The sequence below is a fragment of the Erythrolamprus reginae genome, chromosome 2, assembly GCF_031021105.1.
Source record: "Erythrolamprus reginae isolate rEryReg1 chromosome 2, rEryReg1.hap1, whole genome shotgun sequence".
NCBI classification, from domain to species: domain Eukaryota; kingdom Metazoa; phylum Chordata; class Lepidosauria; order Squamata; family Dipsadidae; genus Erythrolamprus; species Erythrolamprus reginae.
Window position 1 is genome coordinate 228,377,437 of NC_091951.1, and position 22,148 is coordinate 228,399,584.

The 22,148-nt window shown below is 40.8% G+C and overlaps 1 protein-coding gene and 1 pseudogene across 1 annotated transcript; both read left to right on the forward strand.

Annotated features, from left to right (window-relative positions):
* The first annotated feature begins 897 nt into the window (after positions 1 to 897).
* On the forward strand, positions 898 to 15,722 carry DCTN6 (dynactin subunit 6). Its single transcript, XM_070742173.1, has 7 exons — positions 898 to 1,010; positions 3,126 to 3,190; positions 4,305 to 4,410; positions 9,118 to 9,206; positions 10,592 to 10,639; positions 11,562 to 11,704; positions 14,972 to 15,722. The coding sequence occupies exons 1-7, from the start codon at positions 988 to 990 to the stop codon at positions 15,068 to 15,070; spliced, it is 573 nt and encodes a 190-aa protein (XP_070598274.1). The 5' UTR covers positions 898 to 987; the 3' UTR covers positions 15,071 to 15,722.
* LOC139162137 (U6 snRNA-associated Sm-like protein LSm5 pseudogene) lies at positions 3,202 to 3,663 on the forward strand (annotated as a pseudogene).
* Positions 15,723 to 22,148: the final 6,426 nt, after the last annotated feature.

Below are 22,148 nucleotides of genomic sequence, written 5' to 3' on the forward strand. Positions count from 1 at the left end.
TGTATTCATAGTCTAAGAAAGATATAACTATGTAGGGTCTTTGTGATGCCTCCCATCCCATTCAGGAACAGACTATGCCCCCAACTTAAACTCAGGAAGTAAACCCAACCTAGTACTAAACTGATATCTTTCCACAAAGCACTCAAGATGGAATTATTTGTATTTGCAGGGTGGTAAGATACTATAAGAAACATAGAAGACTGACAGCAGAAAAAGACCTCATGGTCCATCTAGTCTGCCCTTATACTCATTCCTGTATTTTATCCTAGGATGGATATAAAAAATAATTTTATCCAGTTTGGAGCAGACATTTATGGCTATTGTAAATGCCATGCTTTATTTAAATAATAATTTATTAAATACAGTATGCATTATTCTAATACGCTATAATTCCTGTATTAATTTGGTAAAGTTATAATTGCATAAACACATATATAATGAACAAAATAACAATAATAAGTATCACATAGTTATGCAGTTATATAATTATATGTACCGCAAATATATAACAATCGTTTGGGCTGAGAGAGGGCTGTAAAGCATTGTGACGCGGTATGTAAGTCAAAGTGCTACGGTGGTTATTATTATTATTATTATTATTATTATTATTATTATTATTATTATTATTATTATTATTATTATTATTATTATTATTATTATTATTATTATTATTATTATTATTATTATATTTGTATGCCGCCCCTCTCTGAAGACTCCGAATTATTGCTATTATGCCTCGGTCCCCTTTTCGATGCAATCCCAGTCGCAATTTTTGCCGCGTTACTTGCTCTTAATCGTCCGCTCCTTCCGCGCCTTCTTTACAAAAGCGAGCACGCCGCCAACCAGCGCCATCTGCTGCTCGGGCGACCGAATGCAAGCAAGGCTGACGAGTCGATAGCCAAGCCGCGCTGGCCTCGATCCGTTAACGCCGCCATATTTGCGACGCTGCCACGCCGTGGGGCGAGCGATGGATGAGTGAAAAGAAAGATGGCGGAGAAGGTGCAGAAGAGGTAAGAGGGGCTGAGAGGGCAAAGCCTGTGGCCGCGATTAATCTCGATCCTTCCCCGCCGTCACAGGAGTTTGTTTTCTTTAGATGCTCATTGAGTCCGTTTTTTTCAAGGCTGGGTTGTCTGTGAGGATACAAAAAGGACTCCCTGATCTTTACAATGGACCGTTGTTGTTATTAAGGCAGCTGCCATAAGGGGAGCCTCTCAAAAGGAATTGGTAAATATACGTTTTCAGCAAGGCCGCAAGTCATTCCGTCCAGTCGGAGAGGGCGGCTTTGAGGACGGAAAACGGGATATTACTACTCCCGACGCCACCCGAGAAAGCCTGGCTGGCACCAAAGGGGGAAATTCAGCTGTTCATTCCCTGGTTTTATTTTTCAGTTTCGGATGCCACTGTGTACAGGAGCCTGGATGATTTCTGGAAGGTTTCCACGGTTTGCTGAATATCTTGAATGAGGCCTTGCATTGATATTATTAGTAGCAGTATTAGTATTTTTTTTAATTCATTAAACATGACATTCAGTCAACTGGACATTTAAAAATGCATCACAAATATCATTGACTGGTGCTAATGGTTGATATGGGTTGCTGCCAGTGTCCTAGGTATCAACCAAGTATCTTCTTAAAATATATAATGTTCTGAGTAGTGCATTTTTTTTGCAGTTCCACTGGTGTTTATTGCATGAAACTACTACTACTACTATTATTATCATTATTGTTATATCATTATTATCACAAAAAATACACAGCAAATGAGATTTTCCTATCGCAAGTCGAACACTTGCCAAGCGTCTAGGACTGTGTGATGTATTTTTGTATGATGCACGCAGATCGTGATTTTGTCAATGTTTATTGTTTTAAAATGCTGCTTGAGGTCTTTTGGTACAGCACCCAGTGTGCCTATTACTACTGGGACCACCTGTACTGGTTTATGCCAGAGTCGTTGTAATGTGATTTTAAGATCCTGCTATCAGCTACATTTTTGTTTTTGTTTTTCATCAATTTGACTGTCACCTGGCATGGCTACATCAATGATCCACATTTTTTTCTTTTCCACAATCATGAGGTCCTGTATGTTGTGTTCCAAAACCTGGTCAGTTTGAATTTGAAAGTCCCAAAGTATTTTGGCATGTCTGTTTTCAACTACTTTCTCAGGATGATGATGATGATGATGATTATCAACAATACAACACAGCAAACAAGATCACTATGCTAGATTTTGTAGTTCATCACCAGTCGGGTGCTTCCCAAGCACCTAGGACTGCGTGATGTAATGGTGAATTATGTGTGCTGACATTATTATTATTATTATTATTATTATTATTATTATTATTATTATTATTATTATTATTACTACTACTACTACTTCACTGAGGTCCTTCGTATTAGAAGAAGCCAAGCCACCTTGTAGATATTCCTAAATAGTTCTGGTAGAAAATGATGAATGAGAATCCAAAGAACATGACTGTGAAAATGTGTTGTTGTTTTTCCTACTACTTAATATTCAACATTTTCCCTAAAAATTGTAAGTGCTTTGCCTTCTTAGAAATTCTTTAAACAACTATTAGGCTTGACTCTTTATGCTACAGGTGACAGATGGAGGCTGTGGAGGTGAGCTAAAGCTTCCCATTGATTTAGTAACTGACAACATTTTGATAGTATGAGAGTCAGAGTTGTGTCCTCAGTCACAATAATTTCCATGTCTTCTTAGCTCTCTGGTCCAGTGTTTCAACTAGAACTGTGGTTAAGGCAGTATTATGGTTTCAACATTTTATTACTGACAAAGCAGCTCCTCAAATGATCTAATTAAACTTAAACTATCATTGCAGGCAGTTATTGGTTGATAGCTGTGATACAGAATCACAGAAAGTTGCATAATTTTCCATTTGGGAACTTTTAAACTTTTACTGAGCACTACTGTGACTCAGAAGATTAAGTCTTCTCATCATTTTTGCTTCTTACACTTTTTCCCCAAGGTACAATCAGATAGATAGAGACCTTTCTCTCTATTCATTTTAAAATGCATTTCCAAGGATCCAGGACTGTCTGACAAGTGATAAGCAAAAGCATGAGAAAAATGCCAATCACTGCTACTGTTTCTGTATATGTCTTTTCTAGTGTGAAGATTGCACCAGGAGCTGTTGTTTGTGTGGAGAGTGAAATCAAAGGAGATGTGACTATTGGTGAGAGAAAATAATTTTATAGAACGATACAGTTGGATTGGCCCAATACACTTAATTTGATTATTGAATTAAGTTAGATATCACAATACCCTTCTTGAAGAATGGCGTCCAATGCAACTACCAACCCATCCCAGCTTTTGCCGCTTGAACTGGTGGACAAGTGCATAGGCTCTCGTATTCACATTGTAATGAAAAGTGATAAAGAAATTGTTGGCACACTCCTTGGATTTGATGACTTTGTCAACATGGTATTAGAAGATGTCACTGAATTTGAAATAACACCCGAAGGAAGAAGAATCACAAAGCTGGATCAAATTCTGCTGAATGGAAATAATATAACTATGCTGGTTCCTGGAGGAGAAGGACCAGAAGTATAAATATTCATTTCACATCACTGCAAGAAGTTTCGCTGTATATTCTGTGTTGAAACATATTCCTAGACTATGTTCTGAAATTAGTTACATTTCTGTTCTTATATTTCATAGTGTTGTTGGATGCAGCATCTTTAATAATAGTTTTGTACATCAAAATCATGACTTTGTTGTAAAAAAATAATAATTTGCCATTAAGAGCAAGAAAAGGAATATTTTTTTTTAAGATATCACAGTATCGTTCAATTACTAACAAATCATCTATGTAAGCTACAACCAAAGTGAAATCCAGAAAAAGCTTAGAAAGTTAGAGTTAGTACTAATTTTAGGTATCTAAAAGATGCTGGTATCTGCATTTTTCTCCATAGTTTCTTAATGCTGCTGCCATAATCCTAGTTCTAAACCCTGCTTATCATTCATGTTGTCCTTTCAACAAATGGAGATAACTATATATAACTATATAAAATAAAATAAAAACATTTTTGGTTTAAATGTAGGACAATATAATAAAAATGTTGGTGAAGTAAGTAGAAACAAGTGATTGTACCGTATGATAATGATTGTGATCCTTCTTTTAAGATGTAAATACTACACCCATTTAAAATGCACGGGAGAGGGCTGACAGCAGTCCTGTATTGATTGAAGCAAACTGGTATTTTCAGATAAATTGGTGCTCAGGATATACATTTCCTTGAAAATTTTTGATGATACATAAGATTATAGCAATAAGTATTTTTTTATAGGACCTAGGACAGTGGTGCACCCCAAAGCCCGAATCATTGCAGAAGCTGGACCAATTGTGATTGGGGAAGGTAATCTCATAGAAGAACAGGCAATTATAATTAATGGGTTAGTATAATTTAATCAACTTTCTTAAGATATTTATTCATTATACTTGCATGGCCACTCAACTTATACAAACAAACCAATCATTTTTAAAAAATTAAAAGTAGAACAAATTGGCAATAGAGATAACACCATATTTCCTGGGGTTTACTCAATACTCTGGTCAAATGCTCAAATATTTTCAAATCCTATGAATCTTATGAAACTTCACTTGTGTCGGGAGTATCTGAACCTTGAGAGGCAATTTGTTCCACAGTTGGCACTGCGACATAGAAAGTTTACTGCCTTAGTCCCAACAGATGGCATTGCTTGATAGAAGACATCAGGAACATGCCATCTCTGTTGGAACTAGTAACCTGTTCCTGGGGCATCATATATTGATTGTATTCACTAAGGTAGAAATTAGCAGCTTGCAGCCATTAAAATAACTTCATACTACTGTTGTCAATCAAAAGTCAGGAGGCAGGATGACATCTTGTGGGAAGGCACTCTCAGAACAAAGTCTGGCACCTCTTTTTATTATCCTCAAGTTACACATCATTAGTCATCAAGTTACATCTCATTGGGTATTAGAGAATACAGGATCCTATTGTTTAATCAATGCATGAGGGCTTTGTGCTTTACCTCGTGGACAGTGAGTGATCAGTTCATGTCATTGCTTATGGACCATTGCCTAGGTTCAGATCTGAAGGTCTTCTCCAGAGCTGTTTTACAACTGATAAGGAAGTATGTATTCCAGGAGAAGGGGGAAGGGTATGTAATGTCAGTAATCAATTGTTGATCTGCTGCCTACAGAAAGTCACGCAGCATATCATGGTTTGCTAGCAATAACTTTTTCGTGCCTTTCTGACGCCACGCCTCCTCCTTTCTTTTTTATTCTTTGTTTTTAAGTAATTTATATGCATTCAACACCTCTTCCCAAGATGGACACTTATGGAGCCGAAATGTAGAAACCAAATTTTGGTAGGCAATAAACACAACAGCAGATTAAAAGAACAATAACAATAAAGGTTATCAGAACAAGTTGTTTGATCCACGATAAGTTTGGTAGTCATGACTAGAGCCATTCCCAGGGGGATTGACACAGAATTAGAAGTTATTGGATTGTTAGACACATTTGTTCCATTAGTTCAATAGTATGAGTTGAGTTTGCTTTGAAATTAGAAATGTAAACACAACAGTGTGAATGCAAAAGGGAATCTGCTTTGCATTCGTCTAGCCATTGAAGCAATGTAATTACATAAAGGAAAAGTGTTTAGGGTCAATCTTTTGGGACATTCAAAAATCACTGGACAACCAATAATTTGACAATTGCACATGTAGCTAGAAAAGTTATGTAAACATTCATACAAAGTACATTTTAAAAGGTTTCTGGTAATGCGGTTGGTAAGAGTAAAGGTAACATTACAATAGGGATAGCATGTACCACAAAGTTTCCTCGAGTATGTGGTGGAATATGCATACAAATCGAACATTCAATACAGCTTAACATAGATAAATTTTTAACATTTGGGATAAAGGTGTTTGTACTCCATAGTCCTTGATAGCAATCAACTAGACAAAATATACATGAAAATTAAGATACAAAACATAATAGTAAAAAAATGAGCATTTAAACAAGCAGCTTATAAAAAGTTCGGAGTTTTCTTCCAAGCCTTCCATCAGCTGTTTGGATTGATTAGATAGATAGTGCTTTGTCCCCGAGTCATTTGGTGATTTTTTCCAAGGAGCCCAATTCCTGTCCTGCGGATTTTGAAGATTCAGGGAAAAGTTCAGAATCAGGTTTTGCAGCCTCCTTTGATGCTGTGCCATCTTTATATATTTTACACAACGAACTGGAATCCAGACCTGAAGGATTAAGCACAGTAGTATATCCTCATCCCCATGTTAACAAAGGGACAGGACCATGCTATTTAGAGTTAGGTAACATTTAGAGTAAAAAATACCTTGTTCAGCCATTCCTGTCTAAGTAGAAGGCCTGAGCATTCCCTGCTTTTTGTTTATGTTTGTTTAAAGCAAGCTTTAAAGTCCTGATTGCTTTTTCAACAATACTGTAGTTTAATCAGTGGGTAGGGTGCCATAATTGACAAAAATCAGCAAAAGAATGGATATAGGTTGGGCCATTATCAGTTTTAAGGGTAGAAGGCTAAACCCATAACTGCAGAGATGCAGATATAATGGTTCCTGATTAGCAGCTTCACCTGTTTGAGGTGTGGCCCATATGTAATTTTATAAGGTATCCACAGTAGCATGGAGGTATTTCCATGGGGGTGGAAGGAGAATGTTAGGTGACATCCATTTGCCATAAATCATAAAATTGTAAAAAATTATCCTTGAATGTTTAACACTAGCATGAGAAATATTGGAATAAAGTCCAAAAAGTGGTTGGAAGAAATATTAGAAAGGAAAATTGAAAAAACTCTAATTTTTTTCTTATTAGGAATAAAATATGAAAAATGTCAAACATATTTAATCTTACATATAATATCAGCAGTGAGATTTACTTCTGCACTACAATGGAAACATAAAAATATGCCAACCGAAGAAGACTTGATAGAAAAATAATGTCTTATCCAGAAATGGATAAATTAACAATGAGGATAAAAGATAAAGATGAATCAGAATATTACAAATGTTAAAATAGATTTCGCTGTTAGCTGATAGAGAAAAATATATATATACTGTACATACAAATACATAGTCAGCCAAAATAAATGTTTGGATCCAAAAGAAAAGAGGATCTGTTAAAAATGTAAGGAGTGATGCTTTAGGAAAATTCTTTGCAGAAAACAATGTATAAAAAGTATAAAACAATAGGAACACTGATAATATAGATAGATCCCTAAAAATTTTGAAATGTCACACATTGCCCAATGTTTTTTATGCTTCTCATGGAGAAATACAAGATTGAGTAAGACTTTTAGCATTTTAAAAAAATGATGGCTTTAAAATAACTCAACAAAGAGTGTTTACAAGATAAGACATTAATTAATATAATCCACATGGAATTCATGGTAAGATAAGACTTACTGGAGAGGTTTGTTTAAGAGTGAAGAAAATGGTTGATATGATTGACCATCCGTCCATGGAAATTATTAACTTACATAGACAATAAAAAGGAGAAAACATGTTAATAGTTTTTAGAAAAAATTCCTGAACACTAATAAAATTTCATTCAATTTTTGTCACCACGATGCAAAAAGAATGTTGAGACTTTAGAAAGAATGCAAGAAAGAGCAACAAAAATAATTAAACTAAAGGCTAAAACATATAAAGAATGGTTGTAGAAACTAGCTATATCTTTTTTAATTTAATTTTAATGAAAAGAAAAACTAGGGGGAGACATACCAGTTTTCTAATGTCTCGGAGGTTGCCACTAAGAGAAACTGTTTTCCAAAAGATCTGAGGGTAGAACAATAAACTAAAAGAGAAGCAACCTAGAATCAAGAAAAAAAAATTCTAACAGAGCGATTAACCAATGAAAGAGTTTGTTCCCAGAAGTTGTGAATGCTTCAACACTGGAACTTTTTTAAGAAGTTGGATGATCATTTCTCTAAAATAGTGTAGGTTTTTTATCTAAGCAACAGGTTGGGCTAGTTGACCTTTAAAGTTCCTTCCAACTCTTGTTGTAATGCTACGTTCCTCATTTCAAATAGGTATGTCTTCCAGGGGAAGGGGGAAATGTATGGAATGTCAGTAATCAATTTAATTGTTGATCTGCTGCCTACAGAAAGTCATGCAGAGTATTGTGGTTTGCCAGCCATAGCTTTTTAGTCCCTTTCTATCTCCACATACTACCTTCAGTGTAAATTTTTTAATTTCAGTTTTCAGTGTTCAGTAGATGTTTAGACTTAGGATCTTAACTGAGAGATTGGGAAATATTGGTTGTAATAAATACCAATTCAGTGAAATTATAAATGCTAAGTATAATCATGATAATGCATTCAGTGAATTTATAATTCAGGAATTGATGGCTGAAAATTTAATATGCTTTTTCTATTCATTTGATAACCAGCCATTTTTTAAAATTTGAACTCTGTGACAATCAAATCACTTATTTGAACCCTATGACAATCATTAAATGTTGTACCTAATCATTCTTGATGAACTTATCTTTTATTTTATGTACCCTGAGAGCCTATGCACCAAAGACAAATTCCTTGGATGTCCAATCACACTTGGCCTATAAAGAATTCTATTCTATTCTATTCTATTTTTAGTATTGTCATCATGAGTTGCAGGCAAAAGGAAAAACATATTTGAAACTATAAGATAATCATTTGAAGCTTTCCCAATTAGTATAGTGAATATTAATGCATAGTGCTTGTACTCGCTCTGTCATCAATTTATATAAATTAAGTAGGGAAGCATTTTGAATCAGTCCATAGAATGTGGGTTCCTAAATTTGAGGTTTTTATTGTATTTCAGGTGTAAATTTTCCTGTAAATCTATTCTTAGTTCAGTTTTTCATAGCATATCTTTGAAATTTTATGTTATGATTATTTTGTCTAAACATTCTTACAAAATTATCTCTTTATTCTGGAACAACCTTGATTGACAGTTGGTGAGTCTGTTTGATGTAGAATAGCCTCTTAATAAAAAGGTATTAAAGTTGGTATTAAACTTTAAAGATAACGTTCTATGTTTTAAGGGCATGACATGTCTGTTTTTAAACACAAAAATGTTAAAGCAACTTTTCCATCTCTACAGCTATCCTGAAAACATTATTCCTAATACAGAGGAAGTAGGAACCAAACCGATGGTCATTGGCACTAATAATGTGTTTGAAGTTGGCTGTTGTATCCTTTTGAAGAGTAAATTAAAAGATTAGAAAGATATATGTTTGCATCAGACAGTAAGTATCTGTGATATAGTATTAGATCCCTAAATTTGAAGCTAAAGCAGATTGTTTGGGATGTATGTTGTTTGCTGTTAAGCACCTATTAGTTGCATCTACTTCAATAAAGGAGATAAAATATTATTAGTTTAATTGCAATTATTTTCCACACTTTGCTAATTTAGTAGAAAAAAAACTCATTGATTCATTGAAGAAAATTAAATTTGTTATAACTATAATGTTATAGTATTACACTTTTAAGTATATTGTCTAAGGCAGTGTTTTTCAACCAGTGTGCCGTGGCACACTAGTGTGCCGCGAGACATGGTCAGGTGTGCTGTGAAGAAGGAAGCTCAGGTTCCAGTCTCGCAACTTTTTGCTGAGAGAGAGTGTGAGAGAGAGAGAAAGAAAGCAAGAGAGAGAGAAAGAGAGAGAAAGAGAGAGAAAGAGAGTGAGGAGAAAGAAAAAAGAGAAAGAGAGAGAAAGCAAGAGTGAAAGAGAAAGAAAGCAAGAGAGAGAAAGAAAGAAAGCAAGAGAGAAAGAAAGCAAGAGAGAGAGAGAAAAGGAGAGGAAGGGAGAGAGAGAGAGAAATGAGCAAAAAGGGGAGAAAAAAAAGAGAAATTAGAAAGTGATTGAGACATAGAATGAAAGGAAAGAGAGAGAAACACAAGAGAGAGAGAAGTGACTCTTGATTTAAAGCATATGATAAAAAGCACCCAAAGAATAAGAGAGAAAAAACCCCCAGCCCTCACCTGTTTTTGGAATGGTGTGTGTTTTTGGTGTGTTTTTGGAGTGTGTATACACACACACACACACACACAAGGGTGGGGAGGAAAAGAGAGGAGAGTGTCTTAGGGTGTCATTTTGTGCCATTTTGGTTGGTGGTGTGCCCCAGGATTTTGTAAATGTAAAAAATGTGCCGCGGCTCAAAAAAGGTTGAAAATCACTGGTCTAAGGTTCATGATAGCTTTTGGTCAAATGAAAAAAAGGGCGGTGTTATTTCAGCTTTTTTAAAAAAAACATGTTTGGAATCTTTTGGAAACTTTTATTGGAATCTTGCTAAAGAGAGAGGTTTCACTAGTTTAGTAGAATTGCCTTTTAACTTTATTACACATGATTTAATTCACTTGTCTGAAATGATAAGAGTTTCCTGTTTCTAGTTGGACGAAGACCTTCAAGGTCCCTTCCAATTCTGTTATTCTTAAGTATCCAAAGATATGTAGTTAGAATAAGGGTCTCCCGGGATCTTTCCTGAAGGCAGTGGAGCTGCAAAAAATCTCTTGCTATATCAGAGAGAACTGAGGATATGGGATACATGCAGACAAATATTCTTAACCAGGCTTGCAGATTCTCAAGCAATGAAAATAGGAGACAACAATGTCATTGAGTCAAAAGGTAAGTATGTGATTATCATTTTGTACAATTTAAAAATAAGTGAGAAAATGGTAATCCTTTTTATTGCTTTAGTTTTTTAGCTATGTGAAATTTAAACATAATTATAAAGGAGCATAACTAATAATATTATGATACAACAATATCAGTAAAAATTTAAAAACATCCGTGCCTCAGTGGTTGAATACCGCCAGTCTTCCGAACATTTAAAAATAATAGGGTTAACATTTGCAAATCTATGAGAATAGCTCCCCCGCATGTACTTCATTTTAAGGGTGGGCAATAGTTAATTGTGGAGTAATCCAGGAGATGAAAAATATACTTTGCACTGGCAATATATTGGGAGATCTGAAGTGGGTATACTGTAAAATGGTGCTGGGTAGCCCATTTAATAAAGACTACTGCAAATGGTACCATCCTGATACATTTCCAAGAGCAAAGCTACCGTATTTTTCAGACTATAAGTATTATAAGTACTATAAATATTATTTTACTGAAAGAGTAGTAGATGCTTGGAACAAATGTCCAGGAGACGTGGGTGGTAAATCCACAGTAACTGATTTTAAACATGCCTGGGATAAACATATATCCACCCTAAGATAAAATACAGGAAATAGTATAAGGGCAGACTAGATGGACCATGAGGTCTTTTTCTGCCATCAGTCTCCTATGTTTCTATGTTTCTATAAGTGAGATTCGAACTGCCAAATTGCAGGCAGCCGGCAATCAGCAGAAGTAGCCTGCAGTACTGCATTCCAACCACGGCTCCTTTTGTATGCCTTTACCCCACCCTTTAGAAAAACATTGCCTAAACACAGAGAAGACTAGACATAAAAGATGTTTCTCTCACGCATACACATGCCTGTTTGTTCTGACTCTTGCATTTCCTTGCCAAAGTCACCTTTCTTCCTCTCTACATCTACAGCAACCGTTGGTCGAAACGTGATCCTGACAAGTGGCTGCATTATCGGTGCCCGCTGCAAGGTCAAGACGTATGAAGTCATCCCTGAGAACACGGTCATCTACGGAGCGGACTGTCTTCGTCGAGTGCAAACTGAGCGGCCACAGGTGAGGAGGGGACGAGGGTGCAAGGCGGCTTGAGTTCTTCGGCTACCAGATTGCTTAATTTGTGGGGTGTGCGTTTACCAATCCAGTCAGTGAGCAGAGCCCTGAAAAAGGTGCACTTCATGATTTGTGTCCCATTAATATCCTGTTGATAAAGTTTTCCTACTTTGACCTCAGATTTAACCTTTTTTTTGAGGGGGGGGAGTCAAAATCTTGGTGATATAAGTAGCATTAGATAGAAAAGATTGTGTCCGGGTATCATATTTTTTGGAGTATAGGATGCACCTTCCCCCCCAAAAGCCCTTCATGGCATCGGACCAGAATATCTCCAGGACCACCTTCTGCCACACAAATCCCAGCGACCAGTTAGGGAAGAGCCTTCTCTGTGGCGTCCCCGACTCTCTGGAACCAACTCCCTCCAGATATCAGAGTTGCCCCCACCCTCCTTGCTTTTCGCAAGCTCCTTAAAACCCACCTCTGTCGTCAGGCATGGGAGAATCAAAATTTTCCCTTCCCCCCTAGGCTTATAGAATTTATACATGGTATGTTTGTATGTATGATTGGTTCTTTAAATTGGGGTTTTTTAGATTATTTTTAATATTAGATTTGTTTACATTGTCTTTTTTATTGTTGTTAGTCGCCCCGAGTCTTCGGAGAGGGGCAGCATATAAGTCTAATTAATAAATAAATAAATAAATAAATAAAAGAGGCTGAAAATTTGGGTGCATCTTATACTCCGAATGTAGCTTTTTCGAAGCTTTTTTCCCCAGCTCTAACAAGGTGGTAGGAAACTTTCTAGCTTGCAGGATTTTTTTCATTGCTACTCCGAAGTTGTTTTTTTCAAACTTAAGCCTTTGCAAGCTTGTTTTCATTGCTCTTCTCTCCAAAAATGTTTTTTTAGCCCTTATAAGGTGCTAGCGATCTTCCCTGCTTGCAGACTTGTTTTCATTGCTACTCTGAAGGTTTTTTTCCAGCCCTAAGTCTTTCCAGGCTTGTTTTCATTGCTATTCCCTCTTGAAAAGGTTCTTTTAAGCCTTAACCAAGGGATAAAATGATGTGCTGAAGCTGACCAAACTGAGGATGCTAGCCAGTAGGTAGTTTTCTTTCCCTATTTTCCTTCCCTAAAACTAAGGTTTGTCTTATACTCAAGGGGGGTCTTATACTCCAGAAAATACGGTAGTTTGTTCTGAGGGTTCAGTTGAGATAGGACAGAAGTACATCTCTTTCTTGCCTTTTTCTTTACAACTCCCTGTGTCTTTTGTGGATGACCAATCTCTATTTCTCCCAGGATAAGGAACACACTGCTCAATAAAAGAGTTTTGTGGCTTTTGTTAATGACCTATGATTTCAGATAAACAGGCAAACTGAGGTTAAGTCAGGTTACCTTGTCGCTTTGCAGTGGGTTTTTTTTTTTTTGGTTATAGTGCTATTATTATCTCTATAGTTTGTAAATTCACATGTAATACAAAAACAGAAACCTAGCCAAGGATCAGATGATGAATGACAAGTGACACTCAAGTCCATATTCGGCCCTAGCTAACTACCCTGTTTCCCCGATAGTAAGACACCCCCGATTGTAAGACGTATCGGGGGTTTCAGGGGGGTCGGCTAATATAAGCCGTACCCCGAAAGTAAGACATATGTCTTACTTTCGGGGAAACACAGGGGTATTGCCACCTCCCTCTCATCTAGCTGCCTTCCTTTTTTAAGCGGGAAGAAGGGCGCGCTTTCGCTGCCTTCTTCCGGGACCGGGGAGGGGAGCTGTGAGGGAGGCGGCCTGCTGAGGCCCAGCCCGCCAGGGAATTTGGCTGACGGAGGGACGAAGCCAGACTGCTAAGCTTCGGCTCGTTAGAGGGAGCTGTCGGCAGGAGACGGTGGGGCTTGCTGCAGTGAGCGACCTGCTCCTGCCTTCGCTTTCGCCTCCTCAAGAGCCAGTGAAACTTGCCGGCAGAGCCGAGTTAGCCGCAGGGAGGAAAGAGGCGTCGTCGAGGGGTCACGGTGCAGCCTCTCCGCGGCAGTCGAGGTAGGCAAGGGCCCTGCCTTGGCGGCCACGGGTTGCCACCGTTATGAACCGGCGGGCTCCTCAGAAATGGCCCTGCAAGGGAAGATGCCCGGCCAGAGGTAGGAAAGTCCCCACCCATCCAGGGCGCTTCCTTCCCATTGGCGCTCTCTTCAGATCCTCCTCCCCTCGCTCTGGGTGAGCAGCGCGGCGTGGCGGCGGTGATGGAGGAGGAGGAAGAGGAGGAGAACGAGGGCGGCTGTCGCCCTTGAGGAGGCTGCCCTGGAGCCCTGAGGTTGAACTTGGAAAAGGGCTCACGAGGCTCCTGTCCCGCGGCTGCCCTTCTAGACTCTGGGAGATGCCGCCTTCGGGAACGCGACCCTTTCAATTTTTTTCCAATATAAGACATACCCCGAAAGTAAGACATAGTGGGGCTTTTGGGGATAAAAAGAAAGTAAGACACTGTCTTACTTTCGGGGAAACACGGTAGGTTTTTAGTCCAGTCTTCCTCAGCGTGAAACAGTGCAGAAGGGCTTCAGCATTTTCTCAATTGCTACATAAAGAACTGAAGTAATTTTGGAAATATTGTTGAAGCTTTCATTGTTTCATGCAAAAAGAGTGGTTTAAAATATATTTGCCTTATATTTGTGAAGAAGACATTTGTGATGTGTCATTTGAGTGAAGGGGAAATTGGGAAACACATTTTCTTAATAGGAATTACCTTAAAACAAGACAGTCCCTTGATCCATCTATCCTAATGATTTCAACACTGATTGGTGTCACTAATCATACATTTCAGGCAGGAGTTTTTCAGTGAGGAAAACCAAATCTCTGGTGTGACATTGTCTATGACAATGTTTCCCAACCGTGGTAACTTGAAGATATTTGGACTTCAACTCCCAGAATTCCCCAGCCAGAGAATGCTGGCTGGGGAATTCTGGGAGTTGAAGTCCAAATATCTTCAAATTGCCAAGGTTGGGAAACACTGGTCTACGAAAGAGGCTATCATGTCTTTTACTGCTGAGTTAAAGCCTTCCCTTGAAATAATTAGAGAGCTAGATATGTTATATTGCATTTTTGTATCAAAATAAGCAATCCAGTCTTCTTCAGATCTGCTGGATCACAATTTCTATAGTCTGTGAGCATTGGCCATACTGATGGGGGATAAATTGTGGGGGAATATATGGGGGAAATTGTGGTCCAGTTGCTTCTTTTAAGCAGATGTGTTGAGATTTATGTATATTTTTCTAACTTTATGCTTTTCATTTTAGCCACAAACATTACAGCTGGACTTTCTCATGAAAATCCTCCCAAACTATCATCATCTCAAAAAGATGATGAAAGCAACATCAACACCTGTGAAGAGCTGAAAGCCTTCCTGGATCATGGTCAAAATTATATTGGAGATGTACTATTTGCTTTCTGGACTTTATGTTTTCAAGTACTAACTTTTTTTTTTTTTTGCTTAGCCTGGAAATTTAGTCATGCAATTATGCAGCTCAATTTTATTTATTAAAATATAAAAAATAAAATGTGCCATTCCCACATTCTCCTTGAGAATATGTTTAGTGGACTTCATTATCTCTATTGCCACTTGTTGTTTTCTTTGTTAATGAAATCAGGGAACTGTCAAACCCATCTTTCATACTGATACTACCTTGGATGTCACCTTATTTTCCTAGTAAGACTGACTTAGAGCTCCATTGATTGGAGACAGTGGGAATGGTCCAGTTCATTTGGAAGGCAGCAAACAGAGAACGTCCCAAAAAGATGAGGTTTTTTTTAATTTAAAAAAAAACCTTGTTAATTTCAATGATACATCTTAGATTATTCCATATTCTTAGTACTTTCCTTAATTGAAACTGCATATGTAATTTCAGACAAATATGTAGCTCAGTAACTCTTCTGGAGTTGATATCCTGAAGGCTTCATGTTGTGGCTTCAGTCCAGATTTGTTTTTATACATGCTGCATGTAACAATGAAAAAAGATTTTGCTGTCAGAAATACAACATACAATACTCTCCTGTGCCTAACATTGCAGTCCTTTGCAGCCTCAGCAAACATAGTTGGGACTTCACTTTTGTATAACCTCCAGAGGTAAAACCTTGTTAATAATTTTAAACAAAATCATAGTCTTCATAAGCCTCTTATTACGATTACTGTCCCTACGTGTTAAACCATGAAATAATACAGGAAAAAAAGCATTTATAACCAAGATAAAAACATTGTTAGCATTTCCTCTAAACATACTGTGTGTGCGCAAACAAACTGTTAATTCCCCTTTTGACATGTGAATGTATGGAGCCACTGGAACTAGATTTTTCCTACAGTATATTTAGTGGTGGAAAAAAGCCGGGAGATTAGTATTTCTCAAAGATGTTGAATGCCTTGCTTTTGAACTTCCCAATACTTTCCCCCAAAGCTTTTTAAACCTAGTTGTAAACTGTGTTTACATTTTTTTGTGTGTGTGTAGCAATGCTGCCCTAGCTATTTCTGAAGCTAAAAGTCCCCTTCTGTGATTCATTTTCTTTTGGGAACAACTTGGAAGCATTTCTTTAAAGCAAATGCTTTCAATGTTCAAAATGCACCTAAAGACTTCTAGTCAAATCACATCTGGATTATGGTCAATTAAAAAGCAATAAAAGGTATATCGGAGTCTAAAAAATTCTAAAAGGTAAAGTATTAGAAGTATATTAAAATGAGTTTTAAAAAATAAAAGGAAGGTTTAGGAGTATTAGATGGAAGTGGGGGAGAGATAAAAATTAGTATACAGCACATTACAAAGTGCACTAGTGTGATGAACTAAGTGCTCGTGTAGGTTTAATTTATGACACCAGTCATCATCTGATGTATTTTAAATGCTGCTGCAAAGAACCTGACCACATGTTGGGATAAGATTGGTATCTGAAATCAGCAGAGAGATTTGCCCTCTGCATTTTTGTAGTAATGGTGAAATGAGGCTAGTACAGTCTCTATAATACAGGCAGTGGAGAAGCACATGCTTTGTTGCTTCAGACTTCTGTCCAGAGTCACAGGGGCATTGTCTCTCTTCCTGTCTCAGCTTTCAAGGTCAGCGGAGGGGAGGGTATGACATAAGACCAGAGTAAAGGCCCTCTGGTGTTTAAGTATTTTGAGATTAGTTAAATATGTCATAGGGCAGTGATGGCAAACCTTTTTTGGTTCGCATGCCAAAAGGGTGTGCGTGCTTTTGCTAGCATGCATGCACATGTCCACACCCATTCCCTCCCCCCACGCATGTGCAGCCCCCCTGCTGCACATGCACACAATCCTCCCTGTTCTTGCGAATGCACACAGGTCTCACTGAAGCCTGGGATGGTGAACAAAAGGGTAAACCAGTAGTTTGGAAAAATGGACTTCCAGTTTGCCCGTTGTGCTGCTTTTCGCACTTTGGAGCCTTCAAGGAAACTTCTGAAGCCCCAGAATATTTATTTATTTATTATTTAGATTTGTATGCCGCCCCTCTCCGAAGACTCGGGGCGGCTCACAACAAGATAGAACAAATCATAAATAATCAGAAAACTTTAAAATTTATACAAGATTTAAAAGAACCCCATATACTAACAGACGCACACACAAACATACCATGCATAAATTAAACATGCCCGGGGGAGGTGTTTCAATTCCCCCATGCCTGACGGCAGAGGTGGGTTTTAAGGAGTTTACGGAAGGCAGGGAGAGTAGGGGCAGTTCTAATCTCTGGGGGGAGTTGGTTCCAGAGAGTCGGTGCCGCCACAGAGAAGGCTTTTCCCCTGGGGCCCGCCAACCGACATTGTTTAGTTGACGGGACCCGGAGAAGGCCCACTCTGTGGGATCTAATCGGTCGCTGGGATTCGTGCGGCAGGAGGCGGTCTCGGAGATATTCTGGTCCAGTGCCATGAAGGGCTTTAAAGGTCATAACCAACACTTTGAATTGTGACCGGAAATTGATCGGCAGCCAATGCAGACTGCGGAGTGATGGTGAAACATGGGCATACATAGGTAAGCCCATGACTGCTCTCGCAGCTGCATTCTGCACGATCTGAAGTTTCCGAACACTTTTCAAAGGTAGCCCCATGTAGAGAGCATTACAGTAGTCGAACCTCGAGGTGATGAGGGCATGAGTGACTGTGAGCAATGAGTCCTGGTCCAGATAGGGCCGCAACTGGTGCGCCAGGCGAACATGGGCAAACGCCCCCCTCGCCACAGCTGAAAGATGGTTCTCTAATGTGAGCTGTGGATCGAGGAGGACGCCCAAGTTGCGGACCCTCTCCGAGGGGGTCAATAATTCCCCCCCCAAGGTAATGGACGGACAGATGGAATTGTCCTTGGGAGGCAAAACCCACAGCCACTCCGTCTTATCCGGGTTGAGTTTATTTATTTATTTATTATTTAGATTTGTATACCGCACCTCTCCGTGAACTCGGGGCGGCTCACAACAGAAATATAAGCAATCGTACAAATCCAAATAGCTTCAATGAATTTAAATATTTAAAATAGTTTAAAAAAGAACCCCACTATATTAACAAACACACACACAAACATACCATACATAAATTGTACGTGGCCGGGGGAGGTGTTTCAGTTCCCCCATGCCTGACGACAAAGGTGGGCTTTAAGAACTTTACGGAAGGCAGGGAGAGTAGGGGCAGTTCTAATCTCCGGGGGGGGTTGGTTCCAGAGAACCGGGGCCACCACAGAGAAGGCTCTTCCCCTGGGGCCCGCCAACCGACATTGTTTAGTTGACGGGACCCGGAGAAGGCCCACTCTGGGACCTAATCGGTCGCTGGGATTCGTGCGGCAGTAGGCGGTCTCGGAGATATTCTGGTCCGATGCCATGAAGGGCTTTAAAGGTCATAACCAACACTTTGAATTGTGACTGGAAATTGATCGGCAGCCAATGCAGACTGCGGAGTGGTGGTGAAACATGGGCGTACCTAGGAAAGCCCATGACTGCTCTCGCAGCTGCATTCTGCACGATCTGAAGTTTCCGAACACTTTTCAAAGGTAGCCCCATGTAGAGAGCATTACAGTAGTCGAATCTCGAGGTGATGAGGGCGTGAGTGACTGTGAGCAATGAGTCCCGGTCCAGATAGGGCCGCAACTGTGCGCCAGGCGAACCTGGGCAAACGCCCCCCTCGCCACAGCTGAGAGATGGTTTTCTAATGTGAGCTGTGGATCGAGGAGGACGCCCAAGTTGCGGACCCTCTCTGAGGGGGTCAGTAATTCCCTCCCCAGGGTAATGGACGGACAGATGGAATTGTCCTTGGGAGGCAAAACCCACAGCCACTCCGTCTTATCCGGGTTGAGCTTGAGTCTGTTGACACCCATCCAGGTCCCAACAGCCTCCAGGCATCGGCACATCACTTCCACCGCTTCGTTGACTGGGCATGGGGTGGAGATGTAAAGCTGGGTATCATTGGCATATTGATGATACCTCACCCCATGTCCTTGGATGATCTCACCCAGCGGTTTCATGTAGATGTTAAATAGCAAGGGGGAGAGGACCGACCCCTGAGGCACCCCACAAGGGAGAGACCTCGGAGCCGACCTCTGACCCCCCACTAACACCGACTGCGACCGGCCAGAGAGGTAGGAGGAGAACCACTGAAGAACAGTGCCTCCCAGCCCCTCCAACCGGTGCAGAAGGATACCATGGTCGATGGTATCGAAAGCCGCTGAGGTTTCCGTGCTGTAACCGGGCCTGAAACCCGACTGCTGGGGACCTAGATAATCAGCTTCTTCCAAGGACTGTTGGAGCTGGAGCGCCACCACCTTCTCGACAACCTTCCCCATAAAGGGAAGGTTGGAGACTGGACGATAGTTGTTAAGTACGGCTGGGTCCAGGGAGGGCTTCTTGAGGAGGGGGCGCACGAGCGCTTCTTTATAGAGTGATGGAAAAACTCCCCTCCCCAAGGAAGCGTTGGTAATCTCCTGGGCCCAGCTCCATGTCACCTCCCTGCTGGCCGAGACCAACCAGGAGGGACACGGATCCAGTAGACAGGTGGCGGAAGTCACAGCTCCAATGGCCTTGTCCACTTCATCAGGTGTCACCAGATCAAACTCTTCCCAGACAGGTGGACAAGTACGTGCCCCAGTCACCTCGACAGACTCGTTGTCAGTCGACTCTGTTTTCCAATTGGAGTCGAGGTCGACCCGGATCTGAGCGACTTTATCAACGAAAAACGTGTTAAAATCCTCGGCACTACTCTGCAAGGGCTCCCCAACTCCCCCCTGGTTAAGAAGGGAGCGGGTCACCCTAAACAGAGCGGCCGGGCGGGATTCCGCTGATGCAATCAAGGCGGCATGGTACGCGCATCTTGCCGCCTTGAGCGCCACTTTGTAAGTCTTAATAAAAGCTCTTACAAGTGTTCGATCAGATTCAGACCTACTCTTCCTCCATCGCTTCTCTAGACGTCTCTTTTGGTGTTTCAACTCCCGGAGCTCCTCGTTGAACCATGGGGCTCCACGGGGTCTAGCACCACGGAGAGGTCGCAAAGGCGCAATCCGGTCAAGAGCCTCCACAGCAGCCGTATTCCAGGCCTCCGCAAGAGACTCCGCCGAACTGTGGATGAGTGCATCTGGAATAACCCCAAGCGCCGTCTGAAAGCCCTCTGGGTCCATCAGGCATCTGGGGCGGAACATCTTCATTGATTCCGCCTCCCTGCGGGGAAGGATTGGAGCCAGGAAGTCGAGCCGTAGTAGGAAATGGTCTGACCATGACAAAGGCAATGCTTCTAAGCCCCTTAGTCTCAGACCATTACTCAATTGCTCGGAAAGGAATACCATGTCAGGTGCGTGCCCTCCCTCGTGAGTCGGACCCTGTATTACTTGAGTCAGGTCCATGGCTGTCATGGTGGCCATGAACTCCTGTGCCAACCCAGAGGTTTCGCCGAGTGACGGCAGGTTGAAGTCCCCCAGGACAATGAGTCCGGGGAACTCCACCGCCAACCCAGCTACCTCCTCGAGTAGCACAGGCAGGGCTTTTGACATGCAGCTGGGAGGCAGGTACGTGAGAAATAAGCCCACCTGAACCCCTAAGTCCAACTTCATCAAGAGAGACTCACAACCTGCAATTTCCGGAGCAATGAGTCTACGTAGGCAAAGGCTCTCCCTGGCTATAATAGCCACTCCTCCCCCCCATTCCCTGGGGTCGAGGTTGATGCCATATCTGAAACCCGACTGGGCAGATTTCAGAGAGAGGAACACCTCCCTCGGCCCAGCCAGGTTTCAGTAATACATGCCAGGTCGGCCTCCTCATCCAGGATCCGATCCCGGATGAGGAGAGCTTTATTTACCACCGACCTGGCATTGAGCAGCAGCAACCTGAGCCCAGGGCCAGAGTTACACTCATCACCAGTACCCAAGATTGGGCTCACAGAGCCAGAACAAGGGATCGTTATTAAGCAACGATCCCTCGTTCCCCTGGAACGGCTAACTCTGTGGCCCCCGCCATATCTGCCTCTCCCCAGCAACACTGGAATATTCCGACCCTCTGCCACCCCAGAGATCGGTGCCCCTTCCTCTCCTGTCTCCCGAGCGTCAGGTGGGCCAAATCTGTCATTCATGCTATTTTCATTCATCTCATGCATACCATAACCCCACCCATTCCAACCATCACACTCACACCAATCATTCATCCTATGCACAATATTACATACACCCCAGTCATCCATTCATTAAGAAACCCCCCAATAATATTAAGATTAAATTAGTAATAATTAAAATAGATTAACTTGATTATTAAAATACAATAAGAAAAAATATCTAAATTTATCAAATTTAAAAAACTATAAATATAATATATATATATATATATATATATATATATAAAATATAAAAAATATGGAAAAATATCAGAAATTAGTCAGCAATAAGATAGTGTTAAATTCTTAATTAGTTCTTAATTGGAAGTTCTGGATTGTAACAGTGTTCAGGGTCCCAGGGGAGTATCTCAACCTGGTTAAAAGGAAGGATCTCTTCTTGATGTTAGTCACCCCTTTTTCTAGCACTATGATGTCTCCCAGGTCTCTTCTCAGTCCCTCAGTTCCATCACCAGTCTCTTGGCTCTCATAGGACCCTCGCCCCTCGTTGGTCACTCCTCGGTGGCCTCCGATGACGTCGCTGATTTCCGAGTGACATTTCCAGTTCTCTGTCTGCCAGACCCCACTGCATGGCCTCCAAGAACTCTCTTTTCCACCTCGATATCGCTTCGACATCTCCCCCAGTCTCCACGCTCCTCTCACTGACCACCTCCTCCTCCTCCTCGACAGCAATATCCAGCCTAATCTTTCCATGCAGGTCTTTTCACCCCGTAGAGCCTCCGATGCTTGGGCGCTCCCACCAAGCAGCTCACAAGCGTCCTTAGTTCATGGGGGGGGGAGTCGTTCCAGCAGCAGCACCTCCAACCAGCGTCGCCTTCGCCTCTCGGTCCCATCTCCTCATTCTCT

Excerpts from the sequence above, each read along its gene's own strand:
- DCTN6 (XM_070742173.1), top strand. The coding sequence starts at position 988 with ATGGCGGAGAAGGTGCAGAAGAG. Across the intron at positions 4,411-9,117 it reads CAGGCAATTATAATTAATGG|CTATCCTGAAAACATTATTC; the intron begins GTTAGTATAATT and ends CCATCTCTACAG. Across the intron at positions 10,640-11,561 it reads CAATGTCATTGAGTCAAAAG|CAACCGTTGGTCGAAACGTG; the intron begins GTAAGTATGTGA and ends CTACATCTACAG.